The 21,251-nt window shown below is 37.1% G+C and overlaps 3 protein-coding genes across 5 annotated transcripts in view; 1 reads left to right on the top strand and 2 right to left on the bottom strand.

The window, feature by feature from the left end:
* The window catches only part of LOC111620904 (histone deacetylase complex subunit SAP30 homolog), a 36,083-nt gene extending 31,188 nt beyond the window's left edge, over positions 1-4,895 (bottom strand). The window contains exon 1 of the mRNA XM_023362926.1: positions 4,782-4,895. The gene's annotated coding sequence lies outside the window, so the exon portion shown is untranslated. The remainder of the gene's footprint in view (positions 1-4,781) is intronic.
* A 6,104-nt stretch (positions 4,896-10,999) lies between these two features.
* On the top strand, positions 11,000-18,245 carry LOC111620894. 2 transcript variants are annotated; one of them, XM_023362911.1, is made up of 7 exons: positions 11,000-11,263; positions 14,746-14,800; positions 14,867-14,955; positions 15,773-15,868; positions 15,938-16,000; positions 17,229-17,312; positions 17,394-18,245. In XM_023362911.1, exons 1-7 carry the CDS (start codon positions 11,186-11,188, stop codon positions 18,009-18,011), a joined length of 1,083 nt encoding a protein of 360 aa, XP_023218679.1. In that variant the 5' UTR covers positions 11,000-11,185; the 3' UTR covers positions 18,012-18,245. The 2 variants fall into 2 exon arrangements, with proteins under 2 accessions (XP_023218679.1, XP_023218678.1); XM_023362910.1 differs by having other exon boundaries at positions 17,229-17,315.
* A 1,643-nt stretch (positions 18,246-19,888) lies between these two features.
* The window catches only part of LOC111620891 (protein diaphanous-like), a 29,847-nt gene continuing 28,484 nt past the window's right edge, over positions 19,889-21,251 (bottom strand). For both annotated transcript variants that reach the window (XM_023362905.1, XM_023362907.1), the window contains one exon: positions 19,889-21,244. In XM_023362905.1, coding sequence (XP_023218673.1) covers positions 21,138-21,244 — 107 coding nt within the window. In that variant the 3' untranslated portion in view covers positions 19,889-21,137. The remainder of the gene's footprint in view (positions 21,245-21,251) is intronic.

Raw genomic sequence — 21,251 nt, 5'->3', positions numbered from 1 at the left:
TACATTTTAAACTAGTTTAGATCCTGATAATGATTATATGCAAAAAAAAAAAAAAAAAAAAAAAGTAATATAAGAAATGCTTTTGTATCATATTGTTGCTATTTTCTTTATATTAATTATTCATTCAGAATTTGTTCCATTTTTCTCCATCTTAACATAACTGAGTGGAGCTCTACATAAGTCAGAAAGTGTTTTGTCTGTGATCAAAGTTTAAAACAACCCACACAATTGCTAAACACAACTCTTTGTATGTATGTACAACTCAGCAAGGCCAATGTCACAATGAAGCTGGAATTTTGAAATTCAATCTACGTACTCAGATATTTGAGGTCAAAGTTCACGTCTAAAGTCTATGGGCTTATTGCCAGTTGTATGTCGGTCATGCACTATTTGTCAATCGAGTTTCCAATTGCTGTCAATTTACATTGATCTATACAAAAACTTTATTTTAGATTTAAATTACTTTTAAACTGCTTTTTTTGCACAGTTTTAGTTTTCTATACTGCTGAGCTCAGTTTTGTATTCCTAGAATATATCTAGTTAACTGTTAAACTGAATGCAAATGGTCATTTTGGTAACTATTTAAATGGAGTAAAAATATTTTTGCTTCATTTAAATTTATTTACTTGATAAACTGAGAGTACGTACAAGTATTTGACACAACATTATATAAAGATAGAATTAATACTTAATTTTTAGGGGTTATCCAACTGAAAATATTAAATATTAACTAAGTTTAAATTCCTAATATAAATGTGCATATATAACTCAAAGAAAGTTATATGATTAAATATTAGATCTTAATATTTAACTGAATGATACTTCTATTTTAACTACTGTATTTAATTTTGGACAATTAGCAAATGTATGAGAATTTTTACTTTATATTTTACAGCATTGTATTAAAGTCTATACAAGGATTGATATTTTGATCTAAATTAGTAACATTAAAGGTATATTCATGATAATTTATTGCAAGTAAAATTATGCAGGACACTACAGAGAAAGTACAGGATGACTGTGCTTTGCTATGTAAATTAATGCATTGCTACGTAAAAAATAAGTATTACTTTTTCTTACATGAATTTCATAAATTTTAAACATGTCATACAATTATTTACACATGAAAATTGAGTATAATAATAAAACTTAGTTAATGACATTCAATTTCTATAGATAAAAACACAGAGAGAGATTATGCCTCTTGAAATGACTAATGCAAAATGACTAATGCCTCTTACAATTTAAAACAAATTTAAAGATTTGTATTCATATTACACATTAGAATATTCAGTATTTATATTTGGCAATCTTCCACAATTTTTATATTTTAAATCAGTTATGTTCTAGAACCCAAAGATGGATATTTAAGATGGTTGAGAGCACTTTGTTCATTGAATATTTATTAACGGATTATAGAGGGGCCTGTCTTGGATTTCTCCAATTGTCATTTGTCCAGTTTAATTGGCTGCTTGTTTTTGAATAAGTGTATGCAAATATATAGTAAAAATTCTAAAATTAAAACTGCTTTAAAGAATTTATGACATAGACAATGCTAAAATAAATAAATTTTTCCATAATTTATTACTAAAAAATAAATTTATTAGTGATTTTAATGGCAACAAAATATGTTACAGTGATACTTTCATTTAAAAAAAATATTCTATTAAAATATACTTTGCTTTGTAATATGCATTAATAAAGTATTGAAACTTCATTAAAGCAGTTGTTTAAAAGAAAATTTTAAAATTAATCAATATATTATCAACAATACAAGAAGTTTATATAAAAACAGACAGTTCACAGTATGGTTATAAATTACATTGTGCAATTTCTTCAAAATAAAATATATATAACATTGCTTTTACATGTATTTTTGAGTAGGATCAGGACATATCACATATTTTCTTCAAAATAAATCAGAATACACTGGTGATTCCAAACCCGTGTTCCGCAAACTTTGCCCGAGTGTCATACAAACAAAAAAAAAATATGTTTTTATTGGAAATTTATTCTACCATACAACAACATATTACTTTATTTTTAGACAATTCCTTGTTTACTATTTTATTCAATACAATAAAATTTACTGCTTTATTGTTTTACCAGAATAATAAACATGGAATTGTTTACCGATTTTTTAATATATTGATGCTAATGTTTTTCATAATAAAAAAATATATGAATGATGTTCTGCAGCCTCAAAGATCAAGAACTACTGCAACAGATACTGAAGCATGGTTATATATTTTTTTTATTTTGAAAAAGTGATATGATATAATTACAAAATTTATCTTTAATCTTGAAAGATATTATTATTGATAATATGCAAACAATATTAAAATCATTTTAGCAATGATTTAAAGGAGCCACACACAAATTAACTGTTAACAAGTCAGGAGTTTATCAAGATAATTTTTATATTGATTAGTATGTTAACTGTAATAAAATCTTACAAAAACACCTGCCTAGTTATGTTATATGAGTTTTCTTATGAAGTGACACAACACAAATTTAAAAATTCACTCCGAAAACTTTATTTTCAAGCTTTATCGAATAATTGGGACAAAATCAAACTCCACTTATAAATTTTATCAGAGGCTCTATTTTAAAAAATTAATTCATTAAAGTAGTTGTTAGTAATTTATAACCATACTATGAACTGTCTGTTTTTATATTGTTGATAATATATTGATTAATTTTAAAATTTTCTTTTAAACAACTGCTTTAATGACGTTTCAATACTTTATTAATGCATATTATGAAGCAAAGTATATTTTGATAGAATTTTTAAAACGAAAGAGGCTCAGATAAAATTTAATCAGAGGCTCTATTTATTATCTAGCTGCATGTGAAACAATTTAATATTTTTTGCACATCTGCTTTGATGGAGACACTAATAAAACAATTACTAACAAGATTAAAGTTTAATTGTTTGCAAGGTAACTTTAATATTAATTAACATATTATTTGTAGTAAAATCTAATAAGAGTTCTAAACAAAAATAGATGTCACATTATAATTATATAAATTTTATTTTAAAGTAGCTTATATTTTTAAAAAAATTACCTTTACAAAGTATATATGCAAACTTTATTGAATAATTAAAACAAAATGAAATTGTAATTCTTCCAAAATCTTTATTAGAGATGAAATTAAAGCAGTTCTTTACGAGGTATTTTAATATTATTTTACCTATCTCTTTTAGTGGAGTCTCATAAAACTGTTTACAAGTCTAGAGTTTAAACTGTTTGCAAAATAATTTTAATATTAATTTGCATATTAACAATAATAAAATCTTATAAGACATCATATAAAAATCTATCGCTCATAGGCTGTAACAGTAGAATAAATCAAAAAAAATCAAAATAAGAAAAAGTTTAAAGGTGTTTTAAAAATAAAAATTTAATATCAATTGTCCATTATCACCTTCTGTAAAAAGGCAAATTCAAAAACCATTACATAAAAGTTGTTTTAAATGTTTCTCGCACCTTCAACTACTCTACTTTTGACACACCTTTTGAGATGTGCCACAGTTGATGGATTTTTTTTTTTTTTTTTGTTTCTATAAAGATCTTAGGAGTTGAGTCAATTTCAAAAAGTAAAGTTTGTTGAAAAAGCTTTAGAGCAAGAATTATAGTTAATTGGACTGAGGTTACAGAACATTAAAAAGAAAACAAATCTTTTTGTCAACACTGACACAACATTTTTTTGACAAGTCAAAAAAATGCCACTATTGAGGATCATCCTTTATTCACAGTTCAAAACAAAGGCTTCCAAATGCCATCATTGCTGCCTATATACGTATCAACTACAAAAAAGCAAGAGTGACATTCACGCACTCTTGCTTCATTATTGCAGTTATTATCGAACTAATAGCTACACCGACATTGCCGTCAGACAGAGTACTTTACGTATCCAAAATGCACACCAACTCAAAATTTACATTTTCCGAACCGCGCCACTACCGCAACCGACGTCGCAGTACAGTTATACGCATTTTATTTCGGAGAAGCAAAACGATAATTTTAAAAATATCTTTTACCGACGGCAGAAGTTACTTCTAGGTAATTTGCGGCAAAACCGTAGCTCCGAGACAGCAGCACCCGGGATGTCGTCGGAGCCACACGCCACGCCCGCCGGAGTAAAAAACGTCAAAGGAACCGACGATCTACAAGCGACCTTTACGAGACATAGCAGCGTAAAATACGGTACAGTCGGCACGAAGGCATTTCTCGCATTTTACAAGTTCCAAGCAGTCTCCGCATCCTCATTCGGACCCGCACGGATGCCAAATTCATACACTAAATATACAGCTAACTACCTAAAAGTAACTTCTACCAACATTTCTATTAGACACCCCATTAAAGCAGTTTACGAGATAATTTAATATCGGTTAGGACGTTATCAATAGCAAAATCTCGAACAAGAACAGAATACGATGCGTCGAGGATTATTAATTAAAAAAAAAATCAATAAGTTGCAAGAGAAGAAAGCAAATTTACCAAGAAAAAAAAAATGGAAGACATTAAACACGTTGACACATTGAATAAATGTCAATTACATTTCCTCGTTTGTCGTTTAATATGGACGACGGTTTATTAAATTTATATCGGTTTAAACACAGTTTAAATAAGGAAAGCATTTCTTTAGTTGCTGCCAGAGACGTCGTTCAAACGTCTCGTCAGCCGTTTGTCAGTTAATAAAAGTTTCTTTTTTTACTTTAAAGATGTTATTGATTACTTTAAAATTGCTTTAAAAGAGATTTTGCAAATGTTTACCTGATAGATGATGGAAATATCGTACGATCGAACATGAAAATAAGTCCCTAGATTTCGGCTACACTTTCTTTCTGACAAGATTGTGTAAACAACGCAACCTATACGATTTCTCGGGGGGGAAAAGCATTTCCTGTTCGATGTTAATTCCTTTTTTATGCCGTTTCTTAATTTATTAATAATTACATTTTAATTACAGACGTTAATTTAAGATTTTTGAGTTAATTTAATAAGTATTTGTTTTGCTAATAGAATTATAATTTGTGAGAATTGAGAGATTTAACCACTAGAGGGCCGCCTGTGGAAATTCAAATTTTTGTATTGTAGCGTGGCCACCAACGGTTGCGGTAACGGAAAAGTCTTCTCTATAGACGCTAAGAGGACCTTTTTAATCATACCCATCGCGAGTTCGGTAGGCCCACGCCAGGGGCGACCGGATAGTAAGGGGTTTGATCTGACATATCTAGAACGGATCGCTGGTGAAAAATTCTTTGAATCCTCCGCCCGTATTCGAATAATCCGAGTCCCCAAATCGGCAGGCTGATTCCTTTACCGCATCTGCAAATATATCAAGATATGTCTACATCTGCGTCATTACGAACCACAATCCGTATTATCTTTGCGAAGAGAGACACGATCATTTTGACGAATGTCGTTTTGTGTCATACACCGCGTCACGCAATTTGAACAAATAACTTTGTCTAGCGAACAGAGTCGGCTGCAGCCAACAAGTAACTAGGTGCGTCCACACCCGTGTTACTCCGCGGCGCGCTTCGTACAAAGGATGTTTCGATGGTTCGTCGAAAAACCGACAAGCGATGGATCGGTGGCAAACCGTTTCTCGAACCTTCGCGTAACGTTAGATGTCGTGATGCGGGGTCTTTTTCCTCATCTAAACTGATGTAACAATGCTTTGTTCGCGACGTTGTTACATAGATGTGGACATGGCTTTAGATGTCGAGTGACGTAATGTTGCGAGAAATGGTTACAGCAATTGAATTAAGTTTTTAATTGTCTTCTATTCTGCAAGTATTCTTCGGGACTTTTATGAAAAATTATGGTCCCTATTTAAGTGTTCGATATGTGAAGAAAGCCTAGAAAGTTATCTGGGCTCCCGCGCGGTTGTTTAGGCGCAAGCCCACGACCAATTTCCAATGTTTAAATAATGGCGTTATTCACTCGTCACTGAAAGGCTAATGATCGAATCGTCGAGGCAAAATATCACCAGATTCGAGATGTACAGCCCGTAATAGACAGGCTTAACCTGCAACGTAATAGGCATCAGAAATGATGAATTGTGTTACTCCAAATAGGACTCGAATTCGGATCCTATCCGAAATGAATACGTGGTTACTTGTAACTATTGTATATAATCATACATGCAACGAATCGTAACAACTTTCTATACAATAAAGCAAACTAACTATAAAAAGAACAAAAGACTAGGATTTACTGAGATGGGAATACAACTCGAATACTACTTGATGTAAAATTATGTAGACGATAATTATTTTAATGTAAGATGTACAGTAAGACTCCGCTTAACGCTGCCTCGGTTAACGCGGTCTGCTCGATGCCTAAAAGGCGCTCAAAATTTACACCGATTCAAATTAACGCGGTATTTCATCGATTCATATATAATACGATTATTCCCAAACACGAACCAATCGGCAAAAAGTAGCAATTCGTCGTAGCGCCGTACTTTCCTTAAATCTATGTTTATTTGGTGCAATTTTGGAAAAAATATGACATCGTGGATGCCGTAGGAAATAGAGACTCGGCTCGGCAAGCATTAACCGATAAATGCGCGGAAGAAGTTACGGCCGAAGGTATCCAAGAATTCTCAACCAGAAGAGCCTATCGCTGTATCGTGTTGACCAAATTGTCAACTTAACCCTTTCCTCTCTGCGGGCGTTAGTTTGTCCTTTTTGGCCAACCCATTGTGAATTCGGCCGGGCCCACAACGGGACAGCCGAATTGCGAAGGACTACACTCGACATATTCGGACGGACTACGTCCAGAAAAATTGGGGGTTTTAATCCGTCCGGATCCCCCGGAGCGATAGGTCGTCGCCTTAACCGTCTTCAGAACACGCTCGTTTCGGCATTAAAAACCGATGTTATTCTCTTCGTTACAACGATTGTCAATAAGTACATTGCCAATGTCATTGTAAATTTAGCTCTGAAATCACTTGAAGTAGTACAAACACGCATAATTTAAATAAAATAGACGCATAAAAATTCATTTCTAAAACATAAAATTGATTGCTTTAGTTAGGAGGGATCCGGATTCGAATCCGCTTTGCATTCTCGCGACACTTCCAATCTGGATTAATTATTTGATAAAGTAAATTACAGTCGACCTCCTATAACACGGTAGATACGTTCCGTTCTTTATGAATCCATTTTGTACGAGTCCTTGCCAATCACGACCCGGCACGTATGCACTTTACGGACTACGGCTGTTTGAAAGGTTTTCTTCCATAAAATTAATCGATTCCTAGACTAATTCGACTCAACATTTCCAAAACACGTATATTTTTGGGGAATAATCCGTATAAACTATGCTATAAACAAAAAATTGTAGGATTACTTACCGAGTGTGCACCGTTCGACGTCGCCATTGCTTAAGCTTGTTTTCGTCGCGGAGCGGCGCACCAAACGGCGGCCGCGATTTCTGATAAGTTATTTTTCTGCGAGAAATTCGTTGAACTTTGGAGACATCATTAATAGAAATAATTTTAATTAATGGCCGTTGAATAAGAAATGTTTCTTTCACACGAAATGTATAAAATTACAGTACCTAATTTACATACTGTACAGACGATGTTAAACTCAACTTACTCGCCTAAACTCTCCGTAGCGTGGCGCTGGACGGCGGAAAGTAGTTCGGCTGCCCGATGACGTTTTACCGAATTATAGGAGTTTTTTTTACCATGTTTGTACGGATACCGTCGGAATTTTTTTGCCCTGATATAGGAATCCGAACTATAGGAACCCGTGTTATAGGGGGGTCGACTGTAAATCAAAGAAAAAACATTATTATTTTTAGTGAATATTTTTAATTTTCAGTTATTTTTTTTTCTACTTTTGAAATAAAATGCGATTTGCATACCGGATGGCAAGACTACGGAATTTTAAATAAATTGCTCCATTTTCTTACCTTAAACGAATTCATCTAATTTGTTTACACAATTTTAAATTAATATTTGCCGAAAGAGCATTCGAAGTAGTCACGAAAAACTTAGAATGCCAGCAACAATTCGAAAAACATTCGAGATTACAGTTACATCATCGCGTGTACTAACGCGCACTTTCACAACTTATAAATTTTCATTCGAAAAAAGAGTTCGGTACTTCCCGCAATAGGGTTTTTTTTAAATTGTTTTTAAACTCTCCATTCTACGGGCACTAAGCGAGCCCATCGTGGGTTCGGCCGGGCCCGCAATGGGGCGGCCGGTTGGCGAGGGAAGGGGCGGGACGTATCCGGACGGACGACCCCCGAAAAATTCCTGCGGACTTTTCCACCCGTAGATACCGGTTCCTCCAGAGCGGTAGGCTGTCGACTCGATTGCTCGTCCCCGCCATGGTGTTGGACAAATGGTAAGAAAAGGGACCCGATCACTGGCGAAAGATGTTTCGGGATCTTATGTGAACTCGAACCCAAAACCTTTAGAATGACGGGCAAACGTCTTTGCCTCCTCAGTCATTTACGAACAATGATTTTCGGGATTAGATTGACCCAGATATGTCGAGTCCGTTCTTTATTATTTCTTTCATCATACTCGGCCGAACTAACGAAAGGCCTTCTCTGTTCTATGGGCATAATAAAAGTATCGTGCCCATAGAACAGAAGAGTTAACGGATCAATACAGTAATAAAAACTAAGAAATATCCATTCTCTTCACCCAATTTCATACACGATGTGCCGTTAATTAATATGTAATTATAATAAATTTGTTATTTTTATTTAATTCGTGGTATTTTAATTTTTAAAATTATTTCGATATATATTTTAAATTAATTTTAGATACGATATAGTGTCGCGGCGCCATTTTGTTACCCTCTTCCTCTCCTCTCCCCGGCAGCGTAGCCTGTTTCCAAACGTGGTAGGCCTACACATTACACAATACAACATTGTACATACATATTATATGTGTTGTATCGTATAATGCGTGTATATTATACAATACAACACATACAGACAAACATTACACAATACAAAACACGGGGCGCAACAAAATTAGAGTTGGGCAAAGCTCGGCTCGGCTCATTTGGTAGAACTCTATTATACTGTTCGGGACACGATTATATATATGCATGATAATTTCTATATAATTATATTTTCTAAAGCATAATAACAGTATAAGTATTACAATTTACAACATTTTGGGACTAAAGATGAGTAAGAAGTTTTACTTAAGTGTTTTAATGAGAGAAAAACGAGTCTTTAATGATGTTTGTCGGTAATGATGACTGGCTAAATGGATTCCATTGACGTAAATAACGTCCAACGATACCGTGGCTTTGAAAATGACTAATCAGAATTCTAATTACACACGTTGGGAAACGTATTTACAAATTTATTTTCAATCGTATGTGTAATGTTCGGAAACTGGACATTTATATGCACTGTACCTCCATTAACAATTGAAAAACCCCGTAGAAACGACAGAATTTCCCCTTTCACGAAACTTTCTCTCCAGCGGATCGAATTTTTAATACAGTAATTACATTTGTTCGGTTGTTTGTCTCTCTACAATTCAATTATTAATACATGACAAGGAAATCGAGGTTAATTAAAATAACGTTTCTGTCTGAGGAGATTTATTTCTGTTAAATTGTATTCACCTTTCTATAAAAGTATTAAAAACGAAACTTATTACCCGTATAATTTGCCGCGTTAACGTCAGAAAGTGATTATATTTACGTCATTTTATGCACGATTTTAACTTCGATCGAGTTATATTAAATATAGAATTTTCCGATTCTAAAGTACAAACTCGAATTAAGTTTCATCTATCGCGCATCCGCCGCCATCTTGAATAGCCGGCGCTAATATAATGTCCATCGATTCCCGAAGTTATTTAATCGTATATTAAACGAAAAATTTTTCGTCTCGAGTGTAGAATAACTTTACAATTAAGCGTAGTATTTTAAACATTAGAAAATCACAAGGGGTGTCTTTTAGACGAAGTTTACGTTTCGTTGGCCGCGCTTTCGCCGCCATATCGAACGAGGAGCGACAGTCTTGGTTCGTTATTATCTAGTAGACCTTCCCGTTATCGTTAGTATGACAAAGGTCGAAAGATAAAACTTTATTACTTTTTCCGAGAAAAATTATCCAAATATTTTAAATATCGTTTTACGAAAGCGAATGGTCTCCGCATCGCGCGTCGTTCCTTTCTATTTATCCACACGCACGTGCCAATGTGGATTTGAATTCGATACGTTAGAGGCTTTCGCTTTCAAACTCCTCTTCCTCTATCCGGGAGGGAAGAACACTTCCCTTTTATAAGTTAATCCGGATTAACTTATAGGTAAGAGTCGCCCGCTCGAGGTGCTTAGAACGTCACGGGTGGATATTTTATCCTCCCTCCCGAGTCACCAGGCGAGCTACGAAATTGCCCACGTATTCTTCCTTAAATAATGGCCCACACGCTAAATTTATCTCCTCTATAAACGGAAGAAACCCATATTTATACTCCGGCATTCTTAATTTAAAGCCTTAATTCGGCCCGGCCTCCCAGTCTTAACGCCCGCGATTACGCTTAAAATCGCAGAATTTTAGGTAAATTTCGAAAAAAAAATTCCGATCGTGACCTGGCGCGCGGGTCACGTACGACTTTCGGTAGATAACACCCCATTTAAACGCGTGAAAGATGTGCTAGGAGCGTGACTCCATTCGTGCATCGCGACGCTCTTATCGCCAGCGACGATTTTTTATAACTCGCGATATTATTATAGAAGTCGATTGGGCCATGCCAGAATTTCCCCCTCCATTTGAATGCCTTATATAGAATCCTTCGGGTGGTCCGCGCGTTATAAACACCCCACAGATTGCGGATTTAGGGACGAAAAGACGGCCAGCGCCGTATACAGGTGACTGGGTATAACGACAAAAAAGTCGCTCTACCTCGAAAACAAATCGTCAAATCAGGGGGGAAGGCGAAGTGGGACGATAGAGCGCATGCTCGAATGAACGACACACACACACACACACACACGCTACAGTTAAGAAGCGAAACAGGTGGGAAGCCGACGAGTGGCGTCGAGATCGAGAGGGGTAGCGCGCGACCCTGGCAGGATTAAAAAGACCAGAAAATGAGAGAAATAACGTTAATGGAAGATCGATGAAGTTCGACACTCGATTGAAATGACATTCGAAACATTCGCGCGCCCTACATCATGCCCACTAACTCGAACAAACTGGCAGAATGTTGCGGTCTCACTGCCGGAGGGATCGTCACGTCCGTCTACACCACGGTAAGTTTTAGGTGTTACGCTAGAAAACTTAGCCGTAATTTATCCAAACGGGGGTTAAGTTTAGGGGTCGGCTGGGCGCGAGAGTCGACACGTCGTTACCCTGACATGCCAGGGATTGCCGACATTTTCCAGCACGGCGTGTGCTCCCGATCACGTGACATCCTGCGAAAAACTCGTTCCGGAGAGTGGAGCGTGCGAGAGTCACCCGTTCGAATGGGAAGCGAACGTTTTGTATCCGTAACGTTCGATTTTTTTGCCCTTCCCCGTCTAAAACTGACTTCCCCCTTAAACGTCCCTTCGAAACGCGTAACGCCTTACTCGTATTTAGAATAATGGAGAGCGTGGTTTAAACGTTAACTGGCGGCAGAATATGAAATATTAGACAGATTGCGTATGACGTAAGCCAGCGAAATACCTGGAAGGTGAATGTCCTCGCGCGTCCATCTACTATAAGAACCATTCACGAATGTCAGGTCGTAAATAACTTTCTGATAAAATTCGAGTGCTTTTTATGCGAGATAAGGCTAATAGATTACGCGCCATCCCATTCGATGTGCAGAAAATCTTCAGTTTTCTGCACATCGAATGGGATTTTTTTTAAATTTTACGTTGCCCAAAAGCGAATGGCGAATTTCTTCGAATTTAAACCTCTGGCCGGGTGGTATCTTAACACCACGCGTGTGACCAACACTGCCGATAAAACTGCGCATGCGGTACCTGGTACGGGTTACGATATACGACCCGTTACGGGTTGTAGGGGTGGAAAATTTTAGACGAAAAGTCAAGTTCGACCCGTTGCCAATGAGGTTTGTTAATAGGATCCTTGCGAAAACGCTGGCGTGACCAAGTTGCCAACGTATTTTTCCAGCGTGTCGCGAGCGTAAGGACACTAGCGCGCGCTCCGAGTGCCGAATTTATGATACAAATTAGCATAAACGCGCAAAATATGCCGACTTTTCTCTCGAATTTTAGCCTTTTATTGGTTGAAAAAAATGCGCCAGATACTCGTTTTAGCGATTCGGAAGCCATTTTTTCCACCTTGGCAAACGACTACTCGGCGTATATTTTCTTGGACTTGGCGTAAATCTACGGTTGGACGATGAATATCTTCGTAGTTCATCGAGCAAATCGAATAAATTTAGCCATTTTTCTTTATTTTTAAACTATTTGAATGAGTGAATATATTTAATTTTTCGATGCTCTTTAAATTTCTCTGCAAAATTTCAAATTTCGCATACTTGGCGCGCCATTTTTGATGAATTGTGTAGACAATTCTTCGTTGTGTACGTTATTTCAGGCACGTTTCTTCTCGAAATACGTACGAAATAACCTCCGAACAGCGGCCATATTAGTTGTTTTCGTCGGTGGCTGTTGTTCGCGGGTATATCTGCGCTACACTGCACGGTACAGTATCGTACAATCTGTACTTCATAGTATACGGGTAGAATATTATAGGATGTACTTTATTCCGAACACTATTTTAAACATCGTAACATACTACACAGTTTGAGGTTTTCAGTGGATAAGACGGCGTGTAGTGTAGTACACTTTACAAACACACACCGTGATAAAGTATATACTAGTGCGCAGTCCCGGTGTAGTGTAATATATAAAATACACTATACTGCACAGTGTTACAGTCACACGTATAGCGTAAACTATGCATACGGGCCTATACGCTACACATCATTGTAATGTATTGTAAACCTACATTTTTACGTCTCGTGTTCTATTATCGTAAAACAATAGGATCTTAAGAGGTAGGAAGCGATACTCCGGGGGTTGTTACCCTCTAGAAAACAATCACATTTTCTTTTTTTGTTTATCAGATTTATACACGAATACGTCACAGAATAAAGGAAAGAAAATACTTTTTTCCCCTCACTCGATATGCTTCTCTTCTGTCTAGGAAGACGTGAAGATGAATCGCCACGTATCGTCTTCCGGTATTTGTCGAGTCGGTCAAGCACTAAGTTACTAAGTCAGGCGTGAATTTGACGAGACGTTTATGCAAATTCGTATTTTTATTCCTTTCTTTAAAAAAATTCGAACGAATCGAGAGGGAAAATTTCTTCTTGTTTCGACAAGTAAATTGCATTCAGTATTGTAGAAATTTCCCTCTTTGGGGAGGAGATTAGTGGGTCTGGATGTCAAGGTTGACTTCTTTTGCCGGCTATGAGGAAAAAATCTGTTAAGTTCTGAGTGCCGTTTCCATTTTTTTCCACGTTCGGAGTGTTTATGAAGGGAAATTTCGATAAAAATAACACTTATAACACTTCAATTTTATTGTTTCGCGTCATTTTAATTGTCCCTCTTCCGTAAATCATTTACAGATCGTTGCAACGAAGTATTGTTTACGCGAGAATCGCACCGGAACGAAATCGAAAATAATTAAATTTTGCCCTTTGTGTGGGACATAATCGGCATAATTTCGACTGCAAACGTTTGCGAGAACTTTCTGATAAACGTTGACGGAGAAAATATATTAAATATTTCCGAAAAAAACGTTTTCACAAAAGGACACGTCTCGTACGAAAAATGCTTTTCTGCCAACGTTCCGTCGGGAGAAATCGTCGAACGTTTTTAGCGTTTGTCAGACAGAAAAAAACGAAATAAACACTTTCGTAGTGTGCGTAACAACGTTTTCGATTTGAAAATTTAAACGTTTATCGTTAACGAGAGAGGGAAGCAATTATCAGAAGCGGGGAAACGTTTATAAAAGAGAGACGTTCGACACCCGCGAATAACCTTCGAGAGGGGAAAACGTCGACGTCAAACCGAAGAAGTGTAGAAAGACGAACGTGTCCTTCGTTTTAACGTTTTCCGAAAGGCGAGTTCGTTGAGCTTGCAGAAGTCGAACTGGTTTTCTAGTATTGTTTGTTTATTGTTCCGTCTACACAAAACGCGCTATCTACGTAATAAAATACACTACTTTTGTAACTATAAACCCCCTTTCCGTTCGATTTCTCCTCTACAACACGGGAAAAAATAAAAACTAAAACGGATAAAGAAGCGTCTCGGCGTCTTTAACCGAGCCAACTGTCGGTATGTCTGTCTGTCCGCTCTGATTATTTAATCACATTCCGTTTGTACTCGGATTGAACTTTCTCCTTACGATTGGTCGGGTAATGTAGTGTCTTTTTTTAATGTTTTCGTTCTAGATTTCTTTTTGTGTTTAAACTTTCGACGAGTGACGATCGGTCGTGCGTGCAACGCTAATCAGATAAACACCAGACCACGTGCGATTAGATTGCATTGTAAACTATCTTCTTCTTTACACTTTTTATAATAGAATTTTTTCATTTTAAACTCGTTCTTTTGCCGGTGTTTAATTTGTTCCATTGTTCGTATTGTAGAGTTCGCGCGCGTCGCGCCCGGTTAAAGTTTCCGTTTTTGGCGTAAAAAATGTAAATTGCGTGCAAATTTGCGGGCGACGCGAAGACACGACATAAATTTCACTAAATTTATTCTTTTAACCTTAGGTAATATACATGGCCGCATTTGCTATGGAGCTATGGTGGATCATAGAGCAAGAAGGTAAGTGGAAGAACGGAAGGACTTTACGTCTCGTGTGTCATTTGCATAATTAAAATGTAATTTCAGTTAGTCTTCCGGCACCCGCTTACGTACTGGCAGCCGGTTACTTTTTTACCTTTCTGGTATCGCTGTTTCTACTAGTCGGAGTGTTTCTGGTAAGTTGGAAAGTTTCTATATTACGAACACGCCTTTCCCTCCCCTCCCCACACCCTGGTGTCTTCCGTCTATTGGTATTTAGTTCAAGGACACCTTCGCTTATCCTCCGCATTGCGCATAAATTATAGACGCGAACGATGCGTAATTGTAATTAACGCGGATCAGTGTTAAATTGTCGAATTGGGTCATTCGATCGGACGATTTTTCCCGATAGGAAACAATTAAAAAGAATAAATAAATCAAACAAAAAGAAAAATGGAGGAAGCGGTTCGTCCCCTTCATTTGTTACGGCGGAACGATTTTAATTCTAATTAACGAGACGATTAAAAATTTGATAATGCGGTTAGCGCGTTTATCTTCTTCTTGCCACAAATGCTTTGTTTTCGTATTGTTTTCCTCCTTCCAATGTGGGCCGCTCGTTTATATCAATCGAGAATGGGTTTCGTGGAGATTGAATACGAAGAGCGTGGGTAAGCGTGGAATGATTAAATATTGAATGAGTAGCACGCAATAATAAACATGGCAGTGGATAAGGCGGAATGGATAATATTAGGAGCGAGTGAGCGTGCAATGGTAAACGTGGAAATAAGTAAGCACAAAATAGATATACATGGGAGTAAGCGTGGAATGGATACACACGGGAGTGGGTAAGCGTAGCTGGGTAAACGCGGGAGTGGATAAAGACGAAATGGGTAAACAGAAGAACGAATAAATATAAAATAAATATGAGAAGTGAATAAATCAATAGATAATACGGTTAGAGCGTTTACCCGTTTATTATTACTGTATTTACTTTTCACACGATTGTTTTTACAGAAGAAACCCAGATACGTCTTAGGATGGTTGTTTGTCATGGCATTGTTTTTCCTACCCGAATGCGGCTTGGTTGTTTACATGAGCGTCTATCACTGGGTAATATCCTTGGTCGTCTTCTTTACCTTCCGCCTTCTCTCTTCTCACCGTTGTCTTTCCTCTTTTCAGACACTAGAACAGAAGAACGGTCTTCTCGAATTAACGTTCTACGTCTGCAGAGCGTTTTTAAACGTGAGTATTACGTATTTTCCTCCCGTCCAGATAACTAATTAAGCGAGCTGTTAGACCTTTTTTCGGTTTCACGTTCTAATAAGCCTCGGCGTATTATGCGGGATTTAATAGAACGTGATATCGGGGTACTCGTTACGTGTTTTGTTTAGCGTTTTTACGAAATTTTGTTTACTTAACGCCATTCCTATGCGGAAGTCGATATTTGATCTGTTGTTTTCGACGAATCGTATTGTTTGGATAGATTTAAATGCGGATCTCGTTTCGAATTCCTCGCCTGATAAATAAAACCAGGGTGGCATCGATCGATCTGATCGATACCGTTCTAACTCGATTCTGATTTATTGAAGTATGCATCAACCGGTACGATAGGAGGATCGATCGATGCATACTCGGTACGGCTCCGTAAGGATCGATCCATGCGCGTACATACTATATCCATAAAGATGGAGCGCGCATACCCGTGTTAAATGTGTAAGAACTGATCACACTGATCGATTGGCGCAGTTAAAACTAAACTATTTGAATTCTGGGGCCCCTCACGATATTAATTTTGATCCGACTATCTAATAAACGCGCAATTTAACGTTACATTCTTATGCACGGAATTGAATACCGAATGAAATTTCGAAAGGGAAAGAAACTGGGTTGAACTTAATTCGAATCGCTCGAGCGAAACGTAAAAAAATCGGCAGATCGAGATCAAAATCCGATCTCGACGTCACATTTCTGTCTATATTATTTCCGCTAGGAAATGTTTGTTGGCATCAAGGTCCTTCGTTACAAGTTCTTGCTCTCTGGAGGTTACGGCCTTCCGCCCTTCCTCCCATCGTAAAGGCATAAATTACGCCCTTTATATTAAGTGAAATAACAGAATTTCATTCTCTAATGTATGACGTGTCCGTTATATGCAGGTACTAGGATTTCTGTACTCCCTCTCGTCCGGGTTAGGCCGGACACACGTAAGCTAAATAAGCTGCAGTTTAGGGCTTCGTATTTTTTAAGACGATGAGAGAGGCCTCTTATTTTATTGTATAGGGCCCAAGCACTACAAAACGCTAACTCGATTCACGGATATTCGTTTTAATTGTTTGGCAGCGCTGTATCATTCGGGAGTGCGGAAATGACAGTTAGAACAGATAAGGGACATACCGCAACACTTTATTCGTTAAAACGAGAGCCAGATCTTAGGTAGATGCAACATATTCGATTTTACGCCATTTTTTTCTAGGTTTTGTGCATCGTTTGCGTGTTGCAACTCTATCGCAGATGGAAGGAGGAGAAGACGGTGATGAGGAGACTAGAAAATCTGCACGTGGTAACGACGTATATTTTATAAGAACCATAAAATCTGCCAGTCGAGGCTCCTTCTAACCAAATCCCTCCTCAATTTCAGGGTTCGGCACTTTCGGAGATGAACCTGACCAGCCGCAAAGAAAACGGGGATATGTCCAACGGGCACATCAACACAGCATTTTCGTACGGGCCATCCAGAAGCCAATCGGGTAATTTCTTTCTGAGTTCGGGGCACGGATCGGGTAAACTGATGCGCGGTCCCTCCTCCGCTTCCACTAGCAAAACGCAATACTACAATAGAAACTGCGGGATTGGTCCGGATCAGAGGACCACCCCTTCGCAGCATCCCTATTGGAGGTCGGACAAGTGCGAATTCGATGCCTCCTCTTTCAACGAATACGTGGGACGGTCACATCACACGCAATCCGACATAGGAGTCAGCCGCAGGGATTCGCTGACGTTGGAACCAGGAAAGGATCGCTGTGTGACGTCGCCCATGACGTTCTCCACGCAGAGCCTGGAGAGGCCCAAATTCAAGAAGTTAGGAATCGGCCGAAGGTCCAGATCGCTGGAAGAAATGAACGGGCCCACGCTGATCGACGATTACGTTCTGGAGAAAATTAACGAACGCCCTTTTCAATACCTGGAACGACCAGGCAGCATGATGCTGTATGAAGATTCAAGCCCGGATCACAGCATCGGTGACATCGCGCTTTGATCCCTGCCACGGAAAAATGGCGGAAATTCTCCTTACGAGGGTGAAATTTGCATATTCAAGACTCGATTCTTAACGCAGAGAGGAACTTTTGTAAATATCGTAATCGGACATTTCAACTGCCCAATGTTCGAATAAGCAGAGATGCCAAACTAATGCTATTTAAAAGTCATTGCCTCATTAAGTCGTGTTCGTTAATTCACTAAAAAGTTCAATAAATATTTTATTCCATGATTACCACTGTTGATTCTTGATAATTTTGGGCAGGAAATTACTGTTGCAGCGTCCACTCTGTGCATTGCATCTGTCTAAGAGCGCGTCAGGTTGTTACCTATGGTTGTTCACGTCTCATTTGCAATCCGATGAGTTTCCGTCCTAATTCCTCAGCAAGAAAAAATTACTTTGTACATAAGAATTCAGATGCAATTTATCATCAATAATCTTTGGCTTTGTACCCATTGGGAACCGATGCCTTTCTTGTACGGATGATGAGGAAACAAAATTACTTGGCTGGACCATGATTTTCTGTTTATACCACTTATAACACCAAAGATGAGATAAGAGGATAAAACCCATATTTTTGTTAATTCCCTGCTTGTGGTACACACATTAATTTTGCATTTATCTTGTGGACTTCTGACACTCATAATGACAAATTTATTCGAGCTCTTGGATTATTGATTGATGATGATGTAAGTTCACATTATATAGTGAGAATTCGGACACTAGCACACAATACCCGGTCAATTATTCCTCCTGTAGCAGTTTTAATGCAGAGGAAAGGAGTGCATTAAAGAGAAAATAGTATAATGTATTACGGGCAAAGCAAAGTTAACACTGAACACAATTAAGATCTTATTCTCAGATATGTGCCAAACAGCCATGAACAGCCTTTCAGCATGTTCAAGTTGGGATTTGATTCTTTGATATTCAGTTATTTAACTGTATGTTCACGTCCAAAAAGAAATGGAAAACAAAAACCTAGTATTTTATACTAGAGGGAGATCAGAACTTTTCTTAATGTTTTTTTAGTAATTAGTTTACACTCATATTTACCAAAAATTTATTTTTCAACAAAATTCCTATGAACATTCTGTTCCAACGTTCCGTCATTTTAAAAAAAAACGCCATACAAGACTGCATGCTGCTAGGTTGCTGTGGTCTTTTTCCTAAATTTCTCTGTCGCTTCAAATTGTTAGCCACCCAAATATTCTTTTAGAGATTCAAAAAGATAATTGTGTCCTACTGGACCTTTAAAAGAACACTTGTGTGGCAAAACATATTACAACAACTCCGACAACAGTTAATAAATTCATATTAATCATCCACAGAGCTCTTGTAAAAAAGACATAAAACAGAGCACTACCAGATTTTAATCAGTTTGGTAGTATTGAAGCCATAATTTCTAACTTTCCTCGTTGTATAGATTTACATTCTTGCAAATTCGTATGAAATCAATGAATGTGACTCCTGTGAATGTTGTAGAGGTGTGCAAATAAACAGAAAGTTAAGAATACTTAGTCTAAAAAATCCCATAAGGTCATGTAAATATTAACTTCCTACTATATATTATTTAATAACTTATATTACATTATATGTAAATATAATGCTTACGGAAGCCAACTTGAGATCCAATTTGAACAATGGGAGTGGAGGTTTTTGTCCCGGTTTTTGCAATGTCCCAAAATGTCACAAGGTTCTCCAATACTCAATAAATTATTGGGTATAGTGTGTCACACATGGTAAAGTCAGTCCTGATTAATTTGCCGTATTAATGTGCAAACTTAAAAAAAAGATTGAAAAACCCTAAACAAGAAAAGGTTGAACCCGGAACCCTCTGCTTGCCATGTTGATGATGATCATAACCTCATCAAAACATCTTTCTTAATTAAATATTTATTACATATAATGTAACTTACCAAACAATAAAGCAGAAGACTACAATATACTCAGATTTTATTTAGATTTCTTAACACTTCTGCACAAATCTTTCCGACAAGCAACGAATTAACCGCGTGTAGCATTGTCAAGTCGCCCTTCGAAATAAACTATTCGGATACAATTTCTTTAGACGGACGCGATCGCTTAACATCGATAAAGATTTGTCGGTAGCAAAATATTGCATTTAATGTAATTAATTACATAAGTAACTTTGATGCTTTGAGAACTTTGTATAAAATACTTTACATGGATATAAAATTTTCTGTAAGAGCAATTATTGCCGCATGATGCCCACAACAGAATAAACTACATAGTTTAATGTACAGAGGAAATGGCAGCTCGTAAATAGATTCCGCATTGCAAAGACGAATACGTTTGCAGTCTCTTAGAATTCTTAAGTCGATCCTGCTTCGCATAGAACGATGGCAGTCTTGTTATTTGGAACATTATAATGAATGGATGGAATGGATTTTTTTCCTTCAAAAATATATAATTTTGATATGGTGCCTTTATATATCTATAGATTATATTTCAAAATATATTATACAACTATTTACAATGAGATGTGACTGCATTAATGAACTTGGCACATAATTGTCTGGCATAATAATATTAAAACAAAATAAGCATATTAATTATATATAAGAAATCTAGAGATCGTTACAAAAATATTATATTGAACCTAATATTTACAACTTCACTGTCTCTGACAGTCGGTCTCTTGATAGTCGCACGTTGGCGACTCCTCGATACATCATCACGTTTGCAGCCACTCTTCCTCGCAACCAGGAAGATGCTCGTGTGCAACTGACCAGCAGTCAAATTATCACGCAGAAATTTTGACATATTAAATATGCAATCTGACATTTGTATGCGGATGTTACAATGGTTACGGGAAGTTGCTTACATTTAGAAGTAATGACGTGTTGATTCAATTTTTTAGAGAACTAAAACATTCTCATCGATGATGGATCTGGAAATAGTTCTTTCGTAATATATATATGTGTCATTATATATATATATCTAATTCCAGAAATATAAAAACTATACTTTGTAAATCACAGAAATGCCGAAAAGTGTTGTTTGTTTACAAAACTTTTCGTAAGGAATGGTGCTTGCTAAAGTGAGAAATTGGCTTCCGGTTCTCACTCTACAATTAATTACAGATTTTACCTAATCAAGCAATATCTATCTTTCCCTTCCATCAAGGTTGACGTGAACGTTTTCTCTACTGCTGTGCCTGGCAAGAATGTTGCTCCTCGATCGGCTCCGTGACAGCTGGGCTCTTCGTTCCGCTGAGAA

The sequence above is a fragment of the Centruroides sculpturatus genome, unplaced genomic scaffold (assembly GCF_000671375.1).
Source record: "Centruroides sculpturatus isolate CEXI.00-Female unplaced genomic scaffold, Cexi_2.0 scaffold17, whole genome shotgun sequence".
In the NCBI taxonomy this organism is placed as follows: Eukaryota; Metazoa; Arthropoda; class Arachnida; order Scorpiones; family Buthidae; genus Centruroides; species Centruroides sculpturatus.
Note: the sequence above shows the minus strand (reverse complement) of the source record. Positions and strands in the feature narration are given on the sequence as shown.

What these genes read in the sequence shown, in the direction of transcription:
- LOC111620894 (XM_023362910.1), top strand. Translation starts at nt 11,186, where the DNA reads ATGCCCACTAACTCGAACAAACTGGCAGAATGTTGCGGTCTCACTGCC. An exon ending in ACATGAGCGTCTATCACTGG is followed by an intron (nt 15,869 to 15,937) that starts GTAATATCCTTG and finishes TCCTCTTTTCAG; the next exon opens with ACACTAGAACAGAAGAACGG. An exon ending in TCTGCAGAGCGTTTTTAAAC is followed by an intron (nt 16,001 to 17,228) that starts GTGAGTATTACG and finishes ATTTTTTTCTAG; the next exon opens with GTTTTGTGCATCGTTTGCGT.